General features: G+C 32.3%; 1 protein-coding gene across 1 annotated transcript in view; it reads left to right on the top strand.

Moving 5' to 3' along the window:
* The window catches only part of ITPR2 (inositol 1,4,5-trisphosphate receptor type 2), a 503,649-nt gene that overhangs the window by 333,885 nt on the left and 145,775 nt on the right, over positions 1-23,989 (top strand). Inside the window, exons 38-43 of the mRNA XM_031938487.1 lie at positions 7,165-7,267; positions 8,002-8,189; positions 18,577-18,760; positions 19,507-19,763; positions 20,576-20,776; positions 23,541-23,651. Of these exons, the coding sequence (XP_031794347.1) occupies positions 7,165-7,267; positions 8,002-8,189; positions 18,577-18,760; positions 19,507-19,763; positions 20,576-20,776; positions 23,541-23,651 (1,044 nt within the window). The remainder of the gene's footprint in view (positions 1-7,164; positions 7,268-8,001; positions 8,190-18,576; positions 18,761-19,506; positions 19,764-20,575; positions 20,777-23,540; positions 23,652-23,989) is intronic.

Raw genomic sequence — 23,989 nt, 5'->3', positions numbered from 1 at the left:
TAAGACCCTCAGCCAATAAGAATGAGGGTCAGTGGTGGGAGGGGGTGTTTGCATTAGGGATTAAAATATTACCCCTGGCCAGAGGAGGTGCTTCCTCCCTATGATATCTGCTTGACGGATGGGACACCCTTCTTGCAAGAATGTAGAATAAACTGCTTTGCTTCTAGAGTTCTCTCCAGCTTTTTTATTAAAATGGTGACCCCCACACCATTTCTGAGCCACACATTGCATATGACCTTTCTGTGTCTTTGCACAGTCTGTCCATTCTTCCTTGATTGTTCCTAGAATCATAGATTGAGAGCTGGAAGGTTCCTTAAAGTCTATACAGTTCTATCCATCTCATTTTAAATATGAGGAAACTGTGTGACATAGGGATAAAATTCCTTGCTCTTCCTTATATAGTACAATGCTGGCATATGGTAAACACTTAATGGAATTAATCTTATTTAATTACATTTACTTTCATATATGTTTGTGGCATACTTAGGAAGTAGAATGAACTATTATTAATATAAACAAAAAGAGATATTTTAAGAAATCTTTGATCTCAAATTGTGTTTTGTTGGACAAATCATCAATTCTATACTTTGTAAGTTTGATGCAATATAATCTACTATCACAAAATTAAGTGAAATTTGTATTTACTTGACTCTAAAGGAATGTTTTTACTTTTGGAGAGATCAATTCTGTGACCATTCAGAGTGGTTTCTTTTAAGAAAATTCAAAAATCTGTTTTTATTTCCTTCTGTATTCCCTACTTTTACCCTTGGCAGAATTTGCAAGGGTATAAATGATACTCATTGATTACAATAAAGTTTCTATGAATCATTGTTTCTTTAAAACCCAACTTGGTTGTTACATGTGTTGGGCAACTGTGCTTTATTTACTCCTCACGCTCCTACACTAATAAGGACTAGAGCTAAAAAAGTTAGAATATCAAGCAATAAGACTTTTGTTTTTAGTAATGATTGCTGAAAAAAGATGCCAGTTAACATGATGGTAAGCCATTCATGATACTCCGGGAGTTGTTATGTCTTTGGACACTTTTTGAAAAAATGTTATTTCAAATTGCATTGTTGGTATTGTCATTTAACTACTTTTCTTTCTTTTTTTATTAGATTTACTAGTTTATTTTAAAATTTATTTTTTAACTCACAAATTTTTTTGAAAATGAATCTTTCCATCCTACAACTTCCCCCATCAACTGAGTAAATGTAAAAAAAAAAAATTCCTCAATACATATCTACATAGTCTATCAAAACAAATGCCACATTATTCTCTCTGAAAATGAATGTCTCTTCATGCAGGAATTGAATGATATGCTTCATTGTCATGTTTTTGGATTTGTGGTTTAGCATTGTCTTGATCAGAGTTTTAAAATCTTTCAAAGACTTTAAAACTTTTTTTTTCCTGAGAGCATTCTGCACATCATTTCCCAGAGAACAGAAATATTCCATCACAAATATATCACACAATTTATTGAGCCATTCCCCAATTAATGGGCATCCCCTCAATTTCTAATTATTTTTTTGTCCTGAGAAGTGAGCTTTCATCAATATTTTTTGTACATATAGGCCATTTTTCTTTCTTTCTTTTTTTTTTTTTTTTTTACAAATTTCTTTTGGTATCCATGCATAGTAAGTGGTGTTATTAGGTCAAAGGACATGCATAAATTTGCAGCCCTTTGGGCTTTTTGATCATTTATCAGTTGGGGTGTGGTTCTTATTTTTTATAAATTTGACTCAGGTCCCTTTATATTTGAGCAATGAGACCTCATCAGAGAAACTTGCTTTGAAAATTTTTCTTATAATTACTATTGCTATTTGTATTTCCCCTCCCATTTATTCTCTTTCTCCTTTCACTCTGTCCCTCCTCAAAAGTGTCTTGCTGCTGAGCACTCCCTCTCCCAATATGCCTTCTTTTTTCTCACTCTTCCTATATCCCATTCCTCTCCTATTTCCCTTTTACCCTGAAGGTATTTTTATCTATGATACAGTTATCATATATAAGTTGTTCTCCTAGTTCTCAATTCACCTTGCATCAGTTTATAGGGGTCTTCCCAGTTTTCTCTGATATTGCTCATTTCATCATTTCTTATGGCACAATGATATTCCACTGCAGTGTTCCATTGCACAATTTGTTTAGCCATTCTCCAAGACCTATATATAGATATATCTCTATCTCTATCTATCTATCTTTTTATTCTTTCTTTGATGTCTTTGGGCTAAAATAGAGATCAAAGGGTATGGGTAAGTAAGGCATAATTCTAAAATAGCTCTATGTTTTTCAGACTGGCTAGACCAATTCATAATCTTTTTTCTTTTGAAAGATACATTATAATCACTTTTCCTTCCAATGATGATGATGATGATGATAGATATCTTAATTGTCACTGAGGAAGGATTTATATATTTGTCCTGAACGAAATTAAGTGGATCAATGTATGGTAAAGAGAACAGAAAACAAAATTTTGCCTTATTTTTAACAAGTCATACTGAATTTATTAAAACAAGTATAAGTATCACTAAAATGGTAAAATAAAGAGAAAATGATTCTCAGTTCATAGAAATATGTTTTGTAATAGGTACATTTTTAAGGACTTAGAAAATACTCTATTACATAACTGCTGGTTCTTGCTGTAGTCTATTGTGACAATAGTACACTCAGGGTATGTACAAAGTAGTTTTCTTGACATGACATGGTAGATGCTGCGACTCACACTAATTCTGTTCTGTTTTCTTCAAACCTACAAAAATGTAGGTTGTCATGTCATGATAATTTCCTAACCATGTGGCTTATACTAAAGTTATTTTATTAAAGTATGTGCTTGGACCAAAAGTTCGTTCATTACTAGAAAGTAGGCTACAAAGTTCTCCCCTCTTCTACCTTCATCAGGTTATACCTGTTTTTATATCACCAGAGGTGCTAATGCCAGACTTCCCAGTGATCTAGGATTATGGAAATAAACTATTATTCCAATTTTTAAAAAAAGAATAACCCATATAGATTGAGTCCTTAAAAGGGGTAAATCAGAATTGACTAGTCTTGTTCCTAAAACTCTAATATTTGGCTTTTCTGTGGTCATATATTTATTAAAATGGTAAAATAAAAATCAAATACTCCTTCATCCATCTATTTCTTTTCTATCTGAATGTATAGGAAAAATCAGTAGAAGGAATTGCATGTTGAAAATTCTGCAGGATTGACTTTGCAAGCAATTAAAGATTAGAGAAATGGTAATATTGGGGATCCGATCCTGGTATAATCTCACCATCTGACAAGGTTTCATAGCAACTACCAGTTAAGTTCTATTCTGTCCTTGTTTCTCATCTTTGATCTTTCTGGCTCCCCTAGCACCTTAATTTTCTCTTCACATAAGCACTTCTGCTTCCACAGTGTAACTTTCTAGGATCTATCCTACCTCTTTTTCTTCATTGTGTCCAGCCTCATGATGGAATCAGAAACTCAAGTTCTCGCAGACAATATCATCAAAACGCAAAGAAAGAAAAGGCTGACATAATTCATATAATCAGCCAGTTGAAAAAGCTTTTATTGGGTATGCATGGGAAAAGCACTACATTTATAGTTATAGGGCCAAACCAAAGTTTGAATACCAGATTTGCAGCTTATTATCTATGTGACCTTAGGCATATCTTAACCTTTCTTGCCTCTATAGGTCCTCTATAAAATGAGTGTTCATCATTCTAGATGACTTCTAAAGTCTTTTCCAGCTTTAAATTTATTATTCTTTATATCTGTTGGAGTTGTAATTATCTAACACAGCACTGTTAAAATTAAGGTTGTTATTTTATACTTCTTATTGCATGACTTACTTTCTATTTTTCTTTTAGAGGTAATGCTATATCTCAGTGCTATCGATGATGCTGAATCTTACTTGGTAGTTAATTTAGGTCCTTTGCTTTCCAGAATATGGTATTCTAGGCCCGCTAATCCTTTATTGCAGAAGCTGCCAGATCCTGGGTAATTCTGAGTGTTGCTCGTTGATATTTGAATTTTTGTCTGGCAGCTTGCAGTATTTTTTTTTTTTTCTTGAAATTGTAGTTTTGGAGTTTTGCAATAATGTTCCTTGGGTTTTCCTTGTGAGATCTCTTTCCAAAGGTAATCAATGGATTCTTTCAATGAGCATTTCCCCCTGTGTTTCTAAATATTGGATCAATTTTCCTTAATGATCTCTTGTTGTGTTTGGGGTATAGTAGTGCTAAGGCTCTTTTTTTTTTTTTTTTTTTTTTTTTTTTTTTGGTCATGGCCTCAAGTAGGCCAATAATTTTTAAATTGTCTCTTCTGGAGCATCTTTCTAGGTCTGCTATTTTTCCAATGAGGAATTTCACATTTTCTTCTATTTTTTCATTCTTTTTAGTTTATTTGACTGATTCTTGCTGTCACAAAGTCATTAGCTTCCATTTGCCTGTTCTAGTTTTACTGTGTGGTTTTTTTCAGTTAACTTTTGTATATCTTTTTCCTATTTGGCTAATTCTACTATTTAAGGAATTATTTTCTTCAGACAGTTTTTTCTTTCCTTTTCCAAACTGTTGACTCTGTCTTGCATACCTCTCATTTCCTTTCTCATTTTTTTCTTCTAGCTTTCTTATTTGCCTTCTAAAGTCTTTTATGAGCACCTCTAGGAAACCTCTTTGTGCTTGAGGCCAATTCATGTCATTCTTTGAGATTTCTTCTGTGGACATTCTGCCCTCATCTGAGTTTGTATTTTAGTTTTCCTTGTGACCATATTAGCTTTCTATGGTCAAGGTTCTTTTCTGTTTCTTGCTCATTTTCTTTCCTTTTTTTTTTTTTTCATTTTTTTAAAATTTCCTCTTTTTTCACTTTTAAGGTCAAGGTCAGAAGGGGGAAGAAGAGGGGGAGGGAGAGGGGGAAGGCTGTCCTAAGCTTCCTGTGCAGCTCTGAGCCTTGGCTTTGAGCACAAGGGCCCCTTGTGTTTTCAGGGAGTAGATTTGCCTGCTCTTTTCAGGAAACAGTCTGGTTTCCTGGAGTTTGCCTTTCTGGGACTGGAAGCTGCCCCACTAATTTGCTCCTCTACTGAGCTAGGACTGAAAGTCTTAGTTGCCGATTTGCTGTGATTAAGATCCTTTTATTGACTTTACCACAATCTATCTCAGCTGGGCTGAACACCCTTTTCACCCCAGTGAGACTGATCTTTTTTTCAGTCTATCTTGACCTGGAATGGAGGGAGAGTGGGAAAGCTTGAGCAGCTTCCTGACTTTAATTTGCCATCTTGGTTTTACTCCTGGAAGTGATCTCAGTTTTATCATGGAATCCTGGATTTGGAGCCACACAGACAAGTTCAAATCTTGCTTATAATATTAGCTTACTGACCATAGGCAAATTATTTATCTTTGTCATTCTGGATCGTACACTAAGAATTGGAAGGGACCTTTGAAGTCCTTTAATTTAATCTCATTTTATAGATGGGGAAACTAAGAGATTCAATGACTAGTTCAAGATCACACATGTACTAATTTCCAGAGCCAAATTTTAAATCTAGACCAATATCCTTTCCAGTCCTTCACATTATATGTCTTTAAGTTAGATAGTTTGCCATTTGTAAGAGGATAAGCAAGGGCTTTATAACATATAATTTTAGAGAGAATTATTTAGGGTACTAAGGGGTTTAAATAACTCGCCCACACAATTAGTATATGTCATAAATAAGACTTAAAAGTCAAGTTTTTCTTAGTCAAAGGCTAGCTTTTTAATCCCTTAAGCCATGCTATCTCTTTTCCACATTTTCTTAAGAATTACTGTCATTGAAACAATGAAACTATAAGCATATTAGGAGAACAAGGGATAGTCTATTTGTCCCATCTGTGAAAAAGGGAGGAATTTATGACCAAAGGAGAGTTAGAGAACATTATGAAATTTCAGTTATTTTAAATTAAAAAGATATTGCACAAAGCCAATGTAGCCAAGATTAGAAGGGAAGCAGAAAACTCTAATTTTTTTATATTCAGTGTTTCTGATAAAGGCTCACTTCTAAAATATATAAAAAATTGACTCAAATTTATAAGAATTCAAAACATTCCCCCATTGATAGTCAAATGATATGAACAATTTTCAGAGGAACAAAAATAAAACCATTTATAGTCATATGTGAAAAAAAATGCTCTAAACCACTATTAATTAGAGACATGCAAATTAAGACAACTCTGAGGTACTACTTCACACTCTCAAAGTGGCAAAGATGACAGGAAACAATGATGATAAATGTTGGAGGGCATGTGGGAAAACTGGGATACTAATGCATTGTTCACAGAGTTATGAACTGAACCAACCATTCTAGAGAGCAAGTTGGAACTATGCCCAAAAGGCTATTAAAGTGTGCATGTGTGCATGTGTCCTTTGATCCAGCAGTGTCTCTGGGTCTGTATCTCAAAGACATCATAAAAAAGGGAAAAGGTTCCATATGTACAAAATGTTTGTAGAAGTCAAATTTTTGTATTTGCAAGGAACTGGAAATTGAGTGGATGCCCATCAGTTGGGGAATGGCTGAATAAGTTATGGCATATGAATGTTATGAAATATTATTGTTCTATAAAAATGATGAGCAGGCTGATTTTAGTAAAGCATGGAAAGAGTTACATGAACTGATGCTGAGGGAAGTGAGTAGAAACAAGAGAACATTGTACATGGAAACAAGAAGATAATGTGATAATCAACTGTAATGGACTTGACTCCTTTCAACAATGAAGTGATTCAAAGCAATTCCAAAAGACTTGACAGAAGGAGCTATCTCCATGCAGAGAAAGAGAATTATGGAGACAAATTGTGGATCAAAGCATAATATTTTCACCTTTTTGTTGTTTGTTTCTTTTTGTTTTCTTTCTTGTGGTTTTTTTTCCTTTTGATCTGATTTTACTTGCATAGCATGACAAATATGGAAATATATTTAGAAGAATTGCATATGTTTAAATAATATTGGATTGCTGTGTAGGAGAAAGGGGAAGAAAGGAGGGAGAGAGAAATTTGGAACAATATTTTGCAAAGGTGAATGTTGAAAATTATCTTTGCATGTGTTTAGGAAAATAAAAAGCTATAAAAATAATTAATGTCATCATAATATACCTACATTTCTTACTTTTACTGTTTTAAGGAAATCAACAAATAACATCTTTTTACTTTTTTTTTTAGGGGAACACATTAAGGAAAATACTGCTAAATCGTTATTTTAAAGGTGATTATGGGACTGGTGTGAATGGACCCCTATCAGGGACCTACAGCAAAACTGTTCAAGGTAAAAAAACAAACAAACAGACAAACAAACAAACAACTGTGAAATAAGTTGGTGCTTTCTTAAATTTCTCTTTTTAGAAACTTTAAGGTGTATATTAATATGATTCCTGATCTAGAATATTAACTTGGATACTTTTTTTAACAGTTTGGCATATAATACAATATTTACTTTCACAAGAAATTTTTATGAGGTGGCAACAAAAAATCCCATTGAATTATGGATTCATAAAACAATCAGAACTACTCATAGATACTAATGAATTTTTATTGCTTTTCTTTTAGTGTACTTATTTGAATTGAAATATCATACTTAATTTTAGTGAAGTCAAATTTTATTTCACTAATGTATTATTTAAAATATAACATTTTGAAATGATCAGTGATTAAATCTGATTTGAGCTCACATGCTTTATTACCTTGGGCAATGGGTTTAATTCCCTATGGCGAAATTTCTTTAGAAATTTTGCAGAATCTGTAAAATGAAAACAACTAGTTTCCTTATTGTCTAGAAGAATTTTTATATTGAGTATTTTTTTCCTCTGAAATTATTTTTAGTTATTTAGTAGAAGGCTGTGTTTAAAATGTTTTATTTTTGAAATTTTATTTTAGTCAGATTTTCTATGTAAGTTTAATAGAATAAAAATTATTATTAAAAATTCATAGTTGTTCTTTTTAAAAAGATTTTGGAAAGTTGAAATTACTGGCTTTTGAAATCTACATTTATTTTGCACACAGGAAACTTTTCCGGACAAGATTCAGATAAGATGGGGATATCAGTATCTGATATTCAGTGTCTTCTGGATAAAGAAGGTGCATCTGAACTTGTCATAGATGTTATAGTGAACACCAAAAATGACAAGATTTTTTCTGAAGGAATTTTGCTTGGCATTGCATTGCTTGAAGGAGGAAATACTCAAACTCAGGTACTCATTATTTGCATCTTACTCATTATTCTATTTACATTTCTAATCTAATTGTCTTGGAAAAAAAATTTATTTTCTTGTTATTTTTCTTTCAGTTCTATTATTTTCTCTTTGGTATATGATCTATATGTTATTTTTATTCTTAGTGAACTTTATTTTCATAATGTTACACATCATTCATTAGAGTTATTTGGATATCTTCCTTCTAAATATTATGACACCATTTATTCATCACTTTGGAACATGGCCAAATTTCTTACAACAACAAAAATTTTCTTTTGTCTTTCACTTCAAATTAAATTTAATTTCATCTATAAAATAGCAATTTCTACAAGCACCTCAAAATCACTGAATTCAATTTTATATTTATTTTGTTTTAGTAGATCAATGTGTACATGCAGTTCAGTGGAAAGAGTGTTAGATTTAGCATTCAAATTCCATCTCTGCTTAATATTTAAGTAATCTGAGGGCAAATTATTCTTTGTGCTCAATGTCTTCATTTGTTAAATTAATGGGTTTGATTAGATGGTTTCTCAAGTCCATTCCCACTCTAAATATATGATCTTTATATTAAAAAATGCGCTGAATAATTTGACATGTAGCTTAAATACTTCATTATTAGAATTGTTTGTTAAAGAATGGATTTATCTAAGTTTCCTACTTAGAAGGAATCAATTTACATTATGAAATAAATATTTTTGTTGCCATGTTTTATAATTTTCAACATTTTTTATTTTGTGGAAATCTAATTGTAGGAAATAACATCAACTTGATTTATTCTTAAGAACAGGATGTTGTTGCAGTGTAGTATTGCAGTGCAGTATTCTTCCATCCTTCTGCCAGATTCCCCACTGCAGCTTGGCTTTTGCTCATCTCTAACAGGGGAATCTGTTGATCTGGTTCCAGAAGCTGTACTTTCCACTTCAAGGATCCAGGTGGCTTCTGGGAAAACAAAGCCCAGGCTCCTTGCTATACACACAAATCCTGACCAGGATGATGTTTGTCTCTTTCCTTTCTTCATCCCTGCCCTACATACCCCACCAGAGCATAATGCTGCAGATTGGCAGACATGATCATTACAGAATATGTTCTTTGAACATGTAGAATTTTTTTTTTCAGTTAATAAAAACAATTTTATTTATCAGTAGCATAATAAAAAATTCTAAAAGGGTCTAATGTTGTGAAGTTGGATATGGCTTCCTGACCTCTCCATTTCTAGTAGTGGATGGCAAATCTAAAATCTATGTCAAATGTAAGGGAGGAGAGACTCCAAGTTTATTTGCATGAATTTTGTTCTCAAGTGGCCAAGAATTTTTTTTTTTTTAATGATTCAAGCCTTAAGTTCCCTGGACTAATTTAAGCCTTGGGAATTACTTCATTACCATTTATGGAAAAAACTTAGACAAATTGCACTGGAATAGATTCGAACATGTAGAATTAAAGCAACAGTATATTCCTAAAGTTTTAAGAACAGGACATTCATATTTAGTTAGATATGCTGAAATGACACAGACTCTTATTTTATAATATTTGTTTTCATATGTTCTTTATTTTAGCCAAATAAATTTGCTTGCTTTTTCCTATTTTTATCCTATGCATTAGTACTACTTTTCCTCAATGTGGAAATGTACTTTATACAATTCCTTGCCTTTTGAAACTTTCTTTTTTTTTAATGGAACCAAAAAGGTGTCAGGTATCTTTTTGTATTCTCTTCAGCAGAAAATTTTCTTTAAATTAAAATTAAATTAAATTAAATTTAAATAAACACCATATTGTTCTATTTATTTGTATACATAGAATATCATCACTTTTCTCTTCTGTTTCCCTTCTTCCTAGGACATTATAAGCCTCTTGAAAAAGGGACTGTGCCCTTTTTCACTTTATATCCTCAGTTTCTAATACAATATTTTTCATATTGTATTAAGTAGGTCCTTGGTAAAATTGTTTAATTGAATTGATGTTGAACTGTATGTGTCTTGGAGCTTTAGGAGAAGCAGGAAAGTTCTAGGAAACTCTTTCCTTCATAGAATCATAATAGATTTAAAGTTGAAAGGGACTTTAGAAGTCATTAACCTCATTTTGTATAAGAGAAAAGCAAATTGTAGAGAATTCTGATTACCTGTACAAGGCTATTGAGAACAAGTTGCACTGAGTACCATGTTGCAGAACCAAGATTCAAGTCCTTAGTGTCTATCTCCAAATCTAGCACTTTGTCCACTATATTATGTTATCTCCATCATTCATGGCAGGTCAAATTTGGAGGTCACATTGTGTAGTTAATATCATTCTTGAATCTATTTTTTATCAAACTAATAAGATGCACTTTGATGCAGTGGAGTGATGTGTTAAGAGGAAGAGAACCTGGTATTCAATCTTTCTGAGAATTATCCATACTAACTTTTACTCCCATTTACATTTTTCTGTGATACTCTTTTAAGTAGTTTAATTGGGCATTTATTTAATTCTAACAGTGTATAGCATATTGGACTACTTAGTGGGGATACATACATTGAAATGAAATAGTTTTTCCCTTAAGATTACATTGTACTAGAGACCTACAGTATGAACACAAGTTGCTTTTAGTTAATTTGAGACAATCAATACAGTAATTTGGTGGTGGTGGTGGTAGGGATAGTGTATACCAATAATTGGGATGATTCTCAAAGATGTATAAAAAGTACTATTTGAGCTGAGTCATATAAGTGAAGAGAAATTTTTTGAGAGGCAGTGGTGACAGGAGATGCTCTACACATGAAGAGCCAACTGTACAAAAGGTCAGTTTGTCTGAAATATAGAGGACATAAAGAGTACTCCTCTTTGGGAAGAGGGAGCTTTGAGCATAAAAATGGGAGAGGGTGTGTGGCACATTCTGTCCCTTCAGAGACCAGATTGGTCTGTTCCCTTCTGGATTACAGTCTTTCTAATATACTCACTATATGTTTCCCCTAAATATGTATAAACATGTTCTCCCTCCCTTATCATATATCCCATGTGCAACAACAGCAGAAACCTTCTCCTAGGGAGTGTATTGTTTAATATTCAATTAGCTTATTAAGCAGGCAAGAGTGATTTGGTCATCAGATCAGTGACCCCAACTAGTTTGGGCTGGATTGACTATTATCTTAAATTTGTGGTTTTCTCAAAACCACAAGACTTTCTGTTTGGCTGAATCCACCTGTGCTTTCCCAGCTCCTGAATTCCTTGTTTGCTTACGGTTTCTGTTGATTGTTCTGTGAATTCTTAACCTTCCTTAACTTCTCACATTCTGAAAACCACTTGGTCTATGGTACCCACTATCCTATACTACCTTGAAGTTTGCAACACTCTGTGGAAATCCAACTTTTCAGCATTTCTTTCAGGAGATAACCTCTGAAGATTTTAGAGTAAGAAATGACATGGTTAGATCTGTACTTTAGGAAGATGATTTTAGTAGTGGTGTGAAAAATGAGTTGAAAAGGGAAGCAATGGAAGCCGTATAAGCAAGAGGTAATGAGAATTTCAATTAGAGTAGTGATAATGTGAATAGAGGCCAATGGGAGAGGTACTGTAAGTACAATTGACAAGATTTGTCAACTGATTAGATATAGGGAGTTAGGAAATCAGTAGAGGTTGCAGTATGGAGTAGAGGAAGAAGCATTGGATTTTTAATTAAAAGATAGTCTCAATTTATGACTAGGCCACTTTTTAACTGTGTGATACTGGGCAAGACACTTAATCTCTGTGGGCCTCAATTTCCTTTTCTGTAAAATGGAGATGTACTAGATGATCTTTAGGGTTCCTCTCACTTCTAACTCTATTATATGTGATCTCATGATAAGATATCCCTGTTACATTTCAAATGATGGTATGTGGTATAATATCCTTATCTGGAAAAAACCACAACATGATGGAAACATTTTTTAAAGTTAGAATATAATGATTTGAAAAAATTGACTGCCTGTTTTATAAGACTCTAAGGATATAATTAAGAATGCAAAGACTCATTTTCAGTAGGGTGGCCACAAGAGAATGGAATCAGAAATGTTGTTGTCAGCAATCTTTTCCTCATGGATTTTACTTTGTGAAGGAAATCAACCAAGTTACATTCTCATCCCTACTTGCAGAGTTTGAGGACACCCTTCCTGGGGTAATTGTCTAGGAAAAAAGGAGTATGCTAAAGGAGACAAGCTAATATAGATATACAAAAGAGATTGAAAAGATCCAAAAGCCAAAAGTTCCTCCTCTGAGATATATGAACCCAAAAAGCATTTCTCAATAAATTTTCGGGAGTTTGTGAATTTTCATGGGGAAAATTGCATTTTTTATTCAGTGTAACTGATGTCTTTAGAAATTATTTTATGTACTTTAAAGTTTTATTCTAAGAGGTTCATAGACTTCAGCAGACTACCAAAGGGACACAAAATGAAAAATGAAAAAAGGGAAACAAAGTGACATTAAAAGATAAACATTTGTAAAATTAATAAACTATCCAGTAATGAGAACTATTTTTACCATAAGTTTGGACTTAGTTCAAGTCCCACTTCTTATACATATTGATTGTGTGACCTTGGGCAGTTCACTTAACCTCTCATTGTCACCTACTAGCTCCATAGCTCCATGACTATAAATTACACAATAGCTCCCCATCTTGAGGGATATAGTTTTTCACTAGGAAATCCCTAAACAGATGAAGTCACAAAAAGAGAAACTCATAATCACAAAAGAAAAAAAATTAATAATTTTTTTTTTTTAGAAAGGTCTCAATCTATCAATCAATCTGAGCCAAAGCCCTTAATAAAAAGAGATAATTCTGTGGATTACCTAGAAATCATGGAGCAACTCCAAAATAACTCAAGAATATAAATAAACTTAAAAAAAAAGGATGGTAATTAGAAGTCAGCAGCCTCAACAAATAAACAATAGACTAGACAAATTAGAATATATATATATATATGTATATATATATATATATATATATATGATGAAGATTTTCTGCAAAGTGGTAAAGAAAATGACAGATTTGGAGCTCAGAAATATAGAAGTCATAGGAAATTTGGCAAAAAAGAAACAAAAGATTATTTAATAAAGTCACATGAGTTCTATGCTAATTAAAGGAATCCCCTTGATGAGTAGACTGACTCATTGAATGCATTGGAGGCCTCCAAAAATGTATGACAGATTTAAAAACCAGAATTCTTAGTAATAGAAGAAAACTTCCCAGAATTTTAAAATTATAGACAACAAAATATTGATTGATTGAATCCATAGGGTGCTGCCAGGAAACACAAACACATGCTATCCCTTTCCCTCCGTTTCTTCCTCTCCCTCTCCCCACTCTCTTCTCCCTCTCCCTTTTCCTCTCTTTTTTTTTTTCTTCCCTCTCTTCCCCCCTGTCCTTCTCTCCCTCCCTCCCTCCTTCTCTTTTTTTCTCTCTTCCTCTCTCCATCCTTCCCTTTCTCTCTCTCTCTCCCTCTTTCTCTCAACTCCATGACATTTAGTAGTGAAATTTCAACTTTTCAATGTCAAACAAATTTTAAAAGCATAAAGGAAAAAAGAGAAAGGATTTCAATTATAAAGGAACTTCAGTTATACAAACCTGAACTATAGTAATAATAAAGCAGAGAACAGAATATAATGGGATAGCCAAAATAAAAGGCACTACAAGTACAATCCAAAATAGCATAGGCTTCAAAGTTCAGCTCTTAACTTGGGTTAAATTCTTTCGTCATGAAAAATTATAAAATTGACCCTTCTCACCACCCCCACTGGTTCTCAGGACTATGCTTCTGCAGCAATGACAACTGAATTTCTAAAAAGGGTCAGAAGACAACTTTTAAATCATCAATAAACATTACCTTTTCTGTTAATATTCTAAATGTGATCTCTTTAGCCAGTGATCAACACATGAAATCCTATTAGAGGAACTAAGTCATATTAATTTTGAAATGTTGTTAATGATATTCAAAAGACTGAAGAAAGATGCAGCTAAATAGAATGATGTTGCATAGATTTTAATCAGAGGAACTTATAAAGGAACTTACACGATTTTTATTGGATGTTCAAAGGTGAAAAGAAAAATATTTTCATAGGATTTTTGGTTGTTTCAAGCTGCAGCTATGATCATTGTGTGTCCTATTCATTATAGAGGAAAAAAAGGTATAGAAATCCTTTTAAGAATTTGATAAGACTAATTTTAAAAATTGACTCAATCTATACTTTTGTAATGCTGGAGAAACTGAGGCAAGATAGAGATTAGAGAGTATTTAATAATTTATTTGAAAGGGTGAGATTTACTGGGACCAAATGGATCTATGATTTGGTCCTAGGACTGAATGAGACTATTATCTCCAAGAATCCAGCAAACAATGTGAGTCCTCAATGATATATATATATATGGCTCAGACTCAAGGGGTAGGCTGAGGCAAGGGCGGAGTCAAGGTGCTGAGTTTGATTCTGACAGTATGGGGGGGGAAGGTACCAGAGATAGGGATGACATAATGGGGGGGAAGCACCCCAGAGATGGGGAGAGGCATCTTGATAAGACAGTATCTGATATTCTAATAGCTTGGGATGGGGAGAGACATTCTGATATTCTAAAACATAAGCTCTTTTATCCTTATCAAATATTCTGATTAAGAGGGAGGGGAGGTTTTGCAGGATTGAGCAGAACAATTATAAACTGAGGCAAAACAATTAGGAAAACCCAGGCAGGACAATTTAGGGAAACTAAGTCAGGATAATTAGGGAAACTGAGTCAGGACAATAAAAGAACTGTGGCATAACACTTTATTATTTGGTTACTTCAATACAGGGATGAAAAGAAGTAAGGACAATGAAAAATATTCTAAAAATATGAATTAAGAATAAAGAATTAAAGAATGCAAAGATTTCTTAGTTTATAACAAAAGCTTCATTCATAGGGATCATGAATACTTTCTTCAAGGAAAAAACCACAGGAAGTTTTGAACATGGCAAGTATATTTTATTGAACAGGAAATAAGTTGTTACTGTTAAGAGAATTATTCTTGAATCAGCTATCTGATTTATTAGTGCAAAGATAAACATTTATAACAACCTAGAAAAAAGATTAAAAATGGAAAAATATATGGAATGTAATTAAAAACAAATTCAACCTAGTAAGTTATTTTTGACAAAAATATGATATGAATAGTGGAAGAGTAGAAATAGCAATTATAATTTCATGTAAAAATTTAAATGATACAAAACAATTTATGAAACTAGAAAACTAAAAGTATCTAAAAAATGTCCCAGCAAATAAACATTTAACTTACTTGCCAAGTAGAGAGATATGGAAGTCAAGGAGGATGTTGATTTCAACATTGTTGAATTCAGGATTGCTCTGTCCCCAAAAGGTGACTGAGAAAGCATCAATTACTACATATGACATACCTGTTTGCTTATTTTTCTTTCTTTCTTTGTTTTTCCTTCTTCCTTCCTTCCTTCCTTCCTTCCTTCCTTCCTTCCCTTCCTTCCTTCCTTCCTTCCTTCTTCCTTCCTTCCTTCCTTCCTTCCTTCTTCCTTCCTTCCTTTTCTTCCTTCCTTCCTTTTCTTCCTTCCTTTCTCTTTCTTCCTTCCTTTCTCTTCCTTCCTTCCTTTTTCTTCCTTCCTTTCTTCTTTCCTTCCTTCTTTTCTTCCTTCCCTTTTTCTTTCTTTCTTTCTTTCTTTCTTTCTTTCTTTCTTTCTTTCTTTCTTTCTTTCTTTCTTTCTTTCCTTCCTTCCTTCCTTCCTTCCTTCCTTCCTTCTTTTCTTCCTTCCCTTCCTTCCTTCCTTCCTTCCTTCCTTCCTTCCTTCCTTCCTTCCTTCCTTCTTCCTTCCTTCCTTCCTTCCTTCCTTTTTCTTCCTTCCTTTTCTTCCTTCCTTTCTCTTTCTTCCTTCCTTTCTCTTCCTTCCTTCCTTTTTCTTCCTTCCTTTCTTCTTTCCTTCCTTCTTTTCTTCCTTCCTTTTCTCTTTCTTTCTTTCTTTCTTTCTTTCTTTCTTTTCTTTCTTTCTTTCTTTCTTTCTTTCTTTCTTTCTTCCTTCCTTCCTTCCTTCCTTCCTTCCTTCCTTCCTTCCTTCTTTCCTTCCTTCCTTCTCTTCCTTCCTTCCTTCCTTCCTTCCTTCCTTCCTTCCTTCCTTCCTTCCTTCCTTCTCTTCTTTTCTTCCTTCCCTTCCTTCCTTCCTTCCTTCCTTCCTTCCTTCCTTCCTTCCTTCCTTCCTTCCTTCCTTCCTTCCTTCCTTTCTCTTTTTTTCTTTCATCTATCTATCTATCAGAATTTTATGCCATATTCCATATGTAACAGGGATGAGATTCCATACTAATGGGGATAATACTACAGGGTTTTTGCTTTCTTATCTTTAGCAACCCCATGGATGGGCACTATAGGTGTGTGACAAAGTGAGAGTAGTACCTTTTAAATGCTCTCAGTGACAAATACAACCAGCAATTATACCTACAATTTGCTATTTGCCTCATCACCATATTAATTCATTTATATTGAGTTCAAAAGAAGTTAAGGGGTTTGTTCTACTATTTCCTTATAAATTACTAAAAATGTGTGATATCTTGAATTTATTCATTCAGTAATTAGTTTCAAGGCCCTGTCTTTATTTATAAAAAAACCAGAAAAACTTCCTTCCTATAAATTTACCTAGGAACACAGATTTAGTTGGAAGGGACACCTAGAAATGTTCAACCTTCATTTTACAGATAACATAACTGAAGTTCAGGTTTGTGATTTGCCTGCAGTATTGTAGGGAGCAAAGATGTGTCATGGGCTTCTTTCCATTCCTTCCCCTCTTCTGGTCTCTACCCCTCAGGACTTTTCAGAGTCTAAAAGTAAAGGAAGAAAAAAATATTGGAATTGATCTTGTAATAGTTAACTTTTGTATACCATGGAATAGGGTAGAAGTGATTTGTCTAGAAGTCATCCCACTTCTTCTGAATTCAGCTATCTCCTTTATATTTTATATGTAAACATAGATATATCATCATGTATCATTCCAAATATAAGCTAAGCCTTCAATATTTCTTTTTTCCCCTATCTTTTGCCAGATGCTAAAAGATTTGGGGAAATATTAAATGATTGGATTAGAGCTTCTTGAATTTCTTCAATATTTTGATCATTTTTTATATAGCATTTTGAAATTTATATACTTTATAGAAAGATTAATTAGAATATGTAACAATGTTCACCATAAAGCAGAGCTAGATTGGAAGAAGTTCATTAGTTTTTATTCAGCAATTTTTACATTGTGGGTGGGCCTTGTCTCTTCCTGAGTTTAGATCTTCCTTTTCCTGTAACTACTGATTTCTCCTACAGCTTTTCCATTTGGAAGATTCTTTTGGAAACTTTTCACTAAAAACACATTTATTCAAGAGTCAGAGATTATATTTCTTTTTGTTTATATTTGTATCCCCAGTGCTTAACACAAAGTTTGGCATAAAGTAGGTGTTCAATAATTAACTTCCAAACAAGTATTAATTGTTATTGAGATAATTCTCCCCCTCCCCTTTGGCATACACTATTTTGCCACCTGTGTGTTAAAAACTTAAATAATCCCTTCTTTCTGGAATGTTGCCCTTGTTCTTTGGATGAATTTCTACTTTCTCTTTAAAGTTAAATTCAGATTTCCTGGCCTCCACAAAGATTTTCTGATTCTGCCTGTTAACAGTGACCATTTCCCTTTGTAGACTTCACATAGCATAAAAAACAAAACCAAAAAAACTCCAAACTCTCCTTCATTCACAGGTCATGCATTATTGAATTTTGTGCTTGTCTTTATACATCCTTGAGTCCTTAAATGATATGTTTCATGAGGACAGGGATTATATTGTATCAAAAATTTGTAGCTTTCCTAACAGCACATCTTTGCAGAACCTTTTAAGAAAGATGAATCATCAATTGGCATGATAGTAAAGCTTCTGGGTATAATAAATATTTAACAAATTCTTTAACAATATCTTTTGTTATTGTTAACAATATATTTATATATGTTAACAATATCTTAAGATATTGAAGAAAACAATGATTCATTTTACAGGATATGAATCATGTTTATTGTATATAATTTTATCATATAATTTTTCAATGATATATCATTGTTAATCTTTTAAATACAAATTTATGACTATAAATGAAAAAAGTGAAAAGAAAACTCTAAATATGCTATATTAGGAATAATATAATTACAAGTAATATAATTAGGTAGAAAGTAGATGGTAAAACAATATATAATTAGCAGCATAATGAGCAAGTAAATATAAAACAATAATATTTACACTGGTGACATGCCCCTTTGTTAGACAACTATTGCCAGTATTTAATATGTATAGTTTTCTCTGAAATGCTTTTGTTATAAGTATAAAGTAATAAGTGTTTTTCCTAAAGTATATATTTTTTTCTGACAGTATTCTTCTTACCAACAATTGCATGAACAAAAAAAATCTGAAAAGTTCTTTAAAGTCTTATATGACCATATGAAGGCTGCCCAGAAAGAGATACGATCAACAGTGACAGTGAATACCATAGACTTAGGCAGCAAGAAGAAAGATGATGACAATGATCTAATAGCATCTACTCCAAGAGTGAGAGGTAAAGTGTATTTCACTTTAGCTTGTGTGTGTGTGCGCATGATACAGGAGAAGGAAATAATTATATTTAAGACAGGGAGAGAGTGAGAGCTTTTGGGCTACTTACTCATCATCTATATTCTAGGTCATATATTGAAAAACATTACCATAATCAGGAATATTCATAGATGAATCATTGTATTCTTAAAACGCATACTCTGAACCAGTTCTATGGAGCTAAAAGTGAAGAAAGAAATCATTACAGATACAGGTGATAAGGTACATTATGCTACATATTGAAATATAAATAATATAAGCCATATTTCAAATAATCACTTTTTAATCAACTCAGATTTAAACATCCATTAATAAAGCTGTTTGTTAAAGTCATATTTTCTGGGTTTTAGGAACAATGATTATAATTTCTACACTGTGCTAAAATTTTTTTTTGTAATTTGAAAAGTAATATGGAGGAGGGGGGTAATAAAATAGAAAATAAATTGTGTTTTGAAGTTTTCTACATTTTATTCTTCTGTTTATTTTTGTATATATTTTCTAATATATGTAACATAAATGATGAACCTTTTCAACTTGGAGAACCTATAGTTTATGATTATCTTATATGTTCCATTTGGACTTCAATTGATTTTTGTTTTAGAAGATGACTTGGGTGTCACGATGATTTCCTTGTTTTCAATATGTTTTTTTGTTTCTGATATGAAAGGTAAAAATTTCCCAGTAAGAATAAGAGAATTATTTTGTTTTCAGTAAGAGATACATCTTTGCATTTAAAAGAGGGAATGAAAGGGCAGTTAACAGAAGCATCTTCAGCAACATCCAAAGCATACTGTGTATATCGAAGAGAAATGGATCCAGAAATAGATCTCATGTGCACAGGAACAGATGCTGGAAATATAGATGAAAAGTCTGCTGATGAAGTAACAATGACCCCTACTATTGCAATCATGCAACCGATTCTGAGATTTCTTCAACTACTTTGTGAGAATCACAACCGAGAACTACAGGTATGATGTTCTGTGATTTGTATCAATAAATAGATTGCATTTTGCTTTTAAAATCTTAGAATATATAGATTTTAGTAATTTAAATGTGACTAAATTCCAGAAAATTATCTAAATATTAAAAGGACCTGATTCACCTTGTTTATATTGGGAAAAAAGGACAACATGAATAGTTTCCTTTTAGGTAGGGGTGAAGAGAAGGGATCTAAAAATAAGGATTTTTTTAAATGAATTAGTAAAAACAGTTGTGCACTTCCTTTTCTTTAATCTAGATCACAGCTAATTTGCCCATAGAATATTTTGGCAAAACTCATAAATTCAGATTGCTGAAAGCAATCTGGAGATATTTAATGCCCTCTACAGTAAAAAAAGGGCCAGAGAAATTTCAGAGCAAAATAGATGAAACTAAACCTAATTTTATGCCAGTAAATGCCATATAATAGATATGTCTGATAATAGATATTTACAAATTTAATATTTTAGAGGAAAAATATTGCTAGCAGTGAAATTTTTTCATGAAACCCATTTCAAGTGAAACATTGGGAAATTCTGGTTTAGAAATATCTCTTTCAAATTATGTTTCTGTAAATTTTGGAAATAATGACACAGAAATATTTATTCTAAGAGTTTAGTAAGATTAAACAATAATTGAGAAAAGGCTAGCTAAAAATCTAATATATTTGGACACTCCTGATACACTTTTTTGATTTGATAACTTTACTGTGTTGATGCTTTTTGAGACAAGCAGAATATGGAGAAATGAAAATGAATGTGACAGTGATTCTTTTTGCTCATTTGTATTATTTTGATTTCAGAACTTCTTGAGGAATCAAAACAACAAAACAAACTATAATCTTGTTTGTGAGACTCTTCAGTTCTTAGATTGCATTTGTGGAAGTACAACTGGAGGACTTGGTCTGTTGGGGTTGTATATTAATGAGAGGAATGTAGCTCTAGTCAACCAGACTCTAGAGAGTTTAACTGAATATTGCCAAGGACCATGCCATGAAAATCAGGTAACAAAAATATAAATAAAATATAGCCCTGAACTTAAAAGAATTTATGACTGACTTATAAATTAAGGAAACAAGTTACTGAATAAATCAATTATTTGTAAACATTTCAAGTAATTTTTATGTCCCTTAACCTCTTCAGACTTTCCCCCTTTCCTATCTGAACATAAAAATAGTAAATTACAGACAAATTAATGCTTTACTATATTATTCTTTAATTTGCCTTTAAGGGAAAATTCTTGTAATATATTATTCTTTAATTTGACTTTAAGGGAAAATTCCCATGTACCAGTGTCAGATAAAAATTAAATCCTTTGGGAGGATCAAAGTTTCTTTCTTTATTTTTTTGCTGCTTTTATTTTTTGGGGTCCTTTTTAAAAAAATTGGAACAAGGTGTCTTTGCAAATTTTAGCCTTTCTTCCAAAATGATTGGTTTTCTGATTCAGGTATTTATAGTCAGATTTCAAGGGTTCACTGTAAGAGTATATAGAAGGTACACTCAGGGAAAAATGCAAAGGGGATAGAATAAAGTCATGACATCTGGACACATACCCAGAAGCTTTAAGATGCATTTAAAGTTAGAATAACCATTGTAGAACTCTGAGATCTTGACCCACAATTTTTTTTTTTACTAATAGCTTTTTATTTTCAAATACATGCAAAGATAGTTTTCATCATTGACCCTTGCAAAACCTTGTGTTCCAAATTTTTCTGTTCTTTCCACTCCTCCCCTAGACATCAAAAATCCAATATATGTTAAACATATGCAATTCTTTTATACATAGTTCCACATTTATCATGCTGTACAAGAAAATCAGATCAAAAAGGGACAAAAATGTAAAATAAAGAGAAAAAGCAAGCAAACAATAACAAAAAGGTGAAAATACTGTGTTGTGATCCACATTCAGTTTCCACACTCCTTTTTTTTTGGATGCAGATGGCTCTCTCCATTATAAGTCTATTAGAATTGACCTGAGTCATCTCTCTGTTGAAAAAAGCCAAGTCCATCAGAGTCCATCACACAATCTTCTTGCCGTTGTGTACAATGTTCTCTTGGTTCTACTCACTTCATTTAGCAGCATTGAACCAAATTTTGAATTTGAAAAATTACATATTTAATATTTTTCCTGTTACATTTAAAATAATTTTTTACAATTGTTTTTAAAACTTTTGAATTTCAGGTTCTCTCCCTTATCCCTACCCACAATTAAGAAACCACATGTGAAGTTATGCAAAACATTTCCATAAAAGTCATGTTGTAAAAGAAAATATAGATCTCTCATCCTCATGAAAAAAAAAATCCTTACAAAAAATAAAGTTAAAATGAGAGAGAGACAGAAAGACAGAGAGACAGAGAGAGAATAAGAATGAGAATGAGAATGTTTCAATCTGTATTCAGATACTATCAGGTCCTTCTTTGGTTATGGATAAGATTCTTCATCATATGTCCTTCAGAGTAGTCATTGGTCATTGTCCTACTGAGAATAGCAGTCATTTACATCTGGTCAGCCTAGGACATTGCTATTGCTTTGTATATAGCACACTTCACTTTGAGTTCATGGAGGAATTTCCAGATTTTTTTCTGAGAGCATTCTTCTTATTATTTCCCATAGAACATAATATTCAATCACAAATACATACCTCAATTTATTCAGCCATTCCCCAATTGATAGGCACCTTCTCAAATTCTAAATTTTTGCTTTGAATATAGAACTGCTATATTTTTGTACATATAGGTCACAAAATGTTTTTAAAGACTTCATAGATTTTTGTAAAAACATAAAAATTAAAAGAAAAACTTATAAGAGCAAACATTAATGATTGAAATGGATGAATAAATTAAAAATATTTTATTATGAAAATAACTTTAATATATCAATCACTATTACATATATACTAAATAAAATCCTTATTTTGTGTATGTACAACTCTCAGAAGAGGTCTGGGAGCTTTGCCTGGTATTCTCTCTAAGTTTTATTTTCTAATACTAGTAATACAAAAAAAAAAAAATCTAAAAACAACTCCTCTCCTGTGCCCAAACCCAAAACCACAAACAAAACACCTAAAACTAAATTCAAAAATAAAAACCATCAGTACACTATTCATTTTAAGTTTAACAAAACTTTTCAGAGAGGAGCTGCATAATATAATAGGATCAGTTATATGTTAGATCTTATATATATGCATACTTATATAATCTCTTAATATAAAATGTTTAACATAGCAACAGCTATATTATCTATCATACTTTGATACTAGGTGATACTCAGTCACATAGTCTATTTGTCTATCAACTTGAATACTCAAGTTCAGGTTTCCAAAAGTTCTGTGAAATAAAATTAATTGTAAATAATCTTAGTATAGCAACTAAAAATATATTGAGAAATTCCATACAGATTATTTAAAAAATTATATCTATGGAATAGGGAGTAAGCCACGGCTTTTTAGATTTCATAGGGACTAATTTTGTGATGTCAGTGGTATAGAGAACTTAAATCAGGAAAATCTCCCTAGCCCAGAAAGTATTTCCTCTGGAATTTATAATCTTAAAAGAGTTGCATATTGCATTGAAAAATGAAGTGACTTGCTCAGAGTATATGCAAATTATGTGTCAGAGGCAGGAATTGAACCCAGGTCTTCTTGACTTAAAGTCTAGCTTTTAATCTACTATATGGAAGTACCTCCTTAGAGATGCTGTATTATACATTGCTTAGAATGTGATCATATTGAAAAGTGAATGTTATTTTTTCAATCTTTTCTTTCCTAGACTTGCATTGCTACCCATGAATCTAATGGCATTGATATCATCATTGCACTGATATTGAATGACATAAATCCTCTTGGTAAATATCGTATGGATTTGGTGCTTCAACTAAAGGTATCTAACACCTTATTCTTAGTAAAGAAAAAAGAAGAATTCTTAATATAAATTATCATAGAAAGTTGAAGTCCACAAAAGCCATTTTCTATGATGAATGTTCAAAGAAAATTAACTCAATTCTCAAAAGAGAAATTATAAAACATTACCTGAAAAATTATTACAAATCACAAATAATAAAAGAATTACAAATTAAAGTAACTTTAAACTTGCACTTCATCTAGAAAATTGGCAAAGATAAAAGAAATAAATCATCTATATTGAAGAGGATGAGGGCAGACAGCTAAACTAACCTACTGGTGGAGCTGTGAATTGGTATGTACATTCTGAAAAACAGT

This window comes from Sarcophilus harrisii, chromosome 5 (genome assembly GCF_902635505.1).
Source record: "Sarcophilus harrisii chromosome 5, mSarHar1.11, whole genome shotgun sequence".
Lineage (NCBI taxonomy): Eukaryota > Metazoa > Chordata > Mammalia > Dasyuromorphia > Dasyuridae > Sarcophilus > Sarcophilus harrisii.
This window is presented reverse-complemented; position numbering and strand designations above follow the sequence as displayed.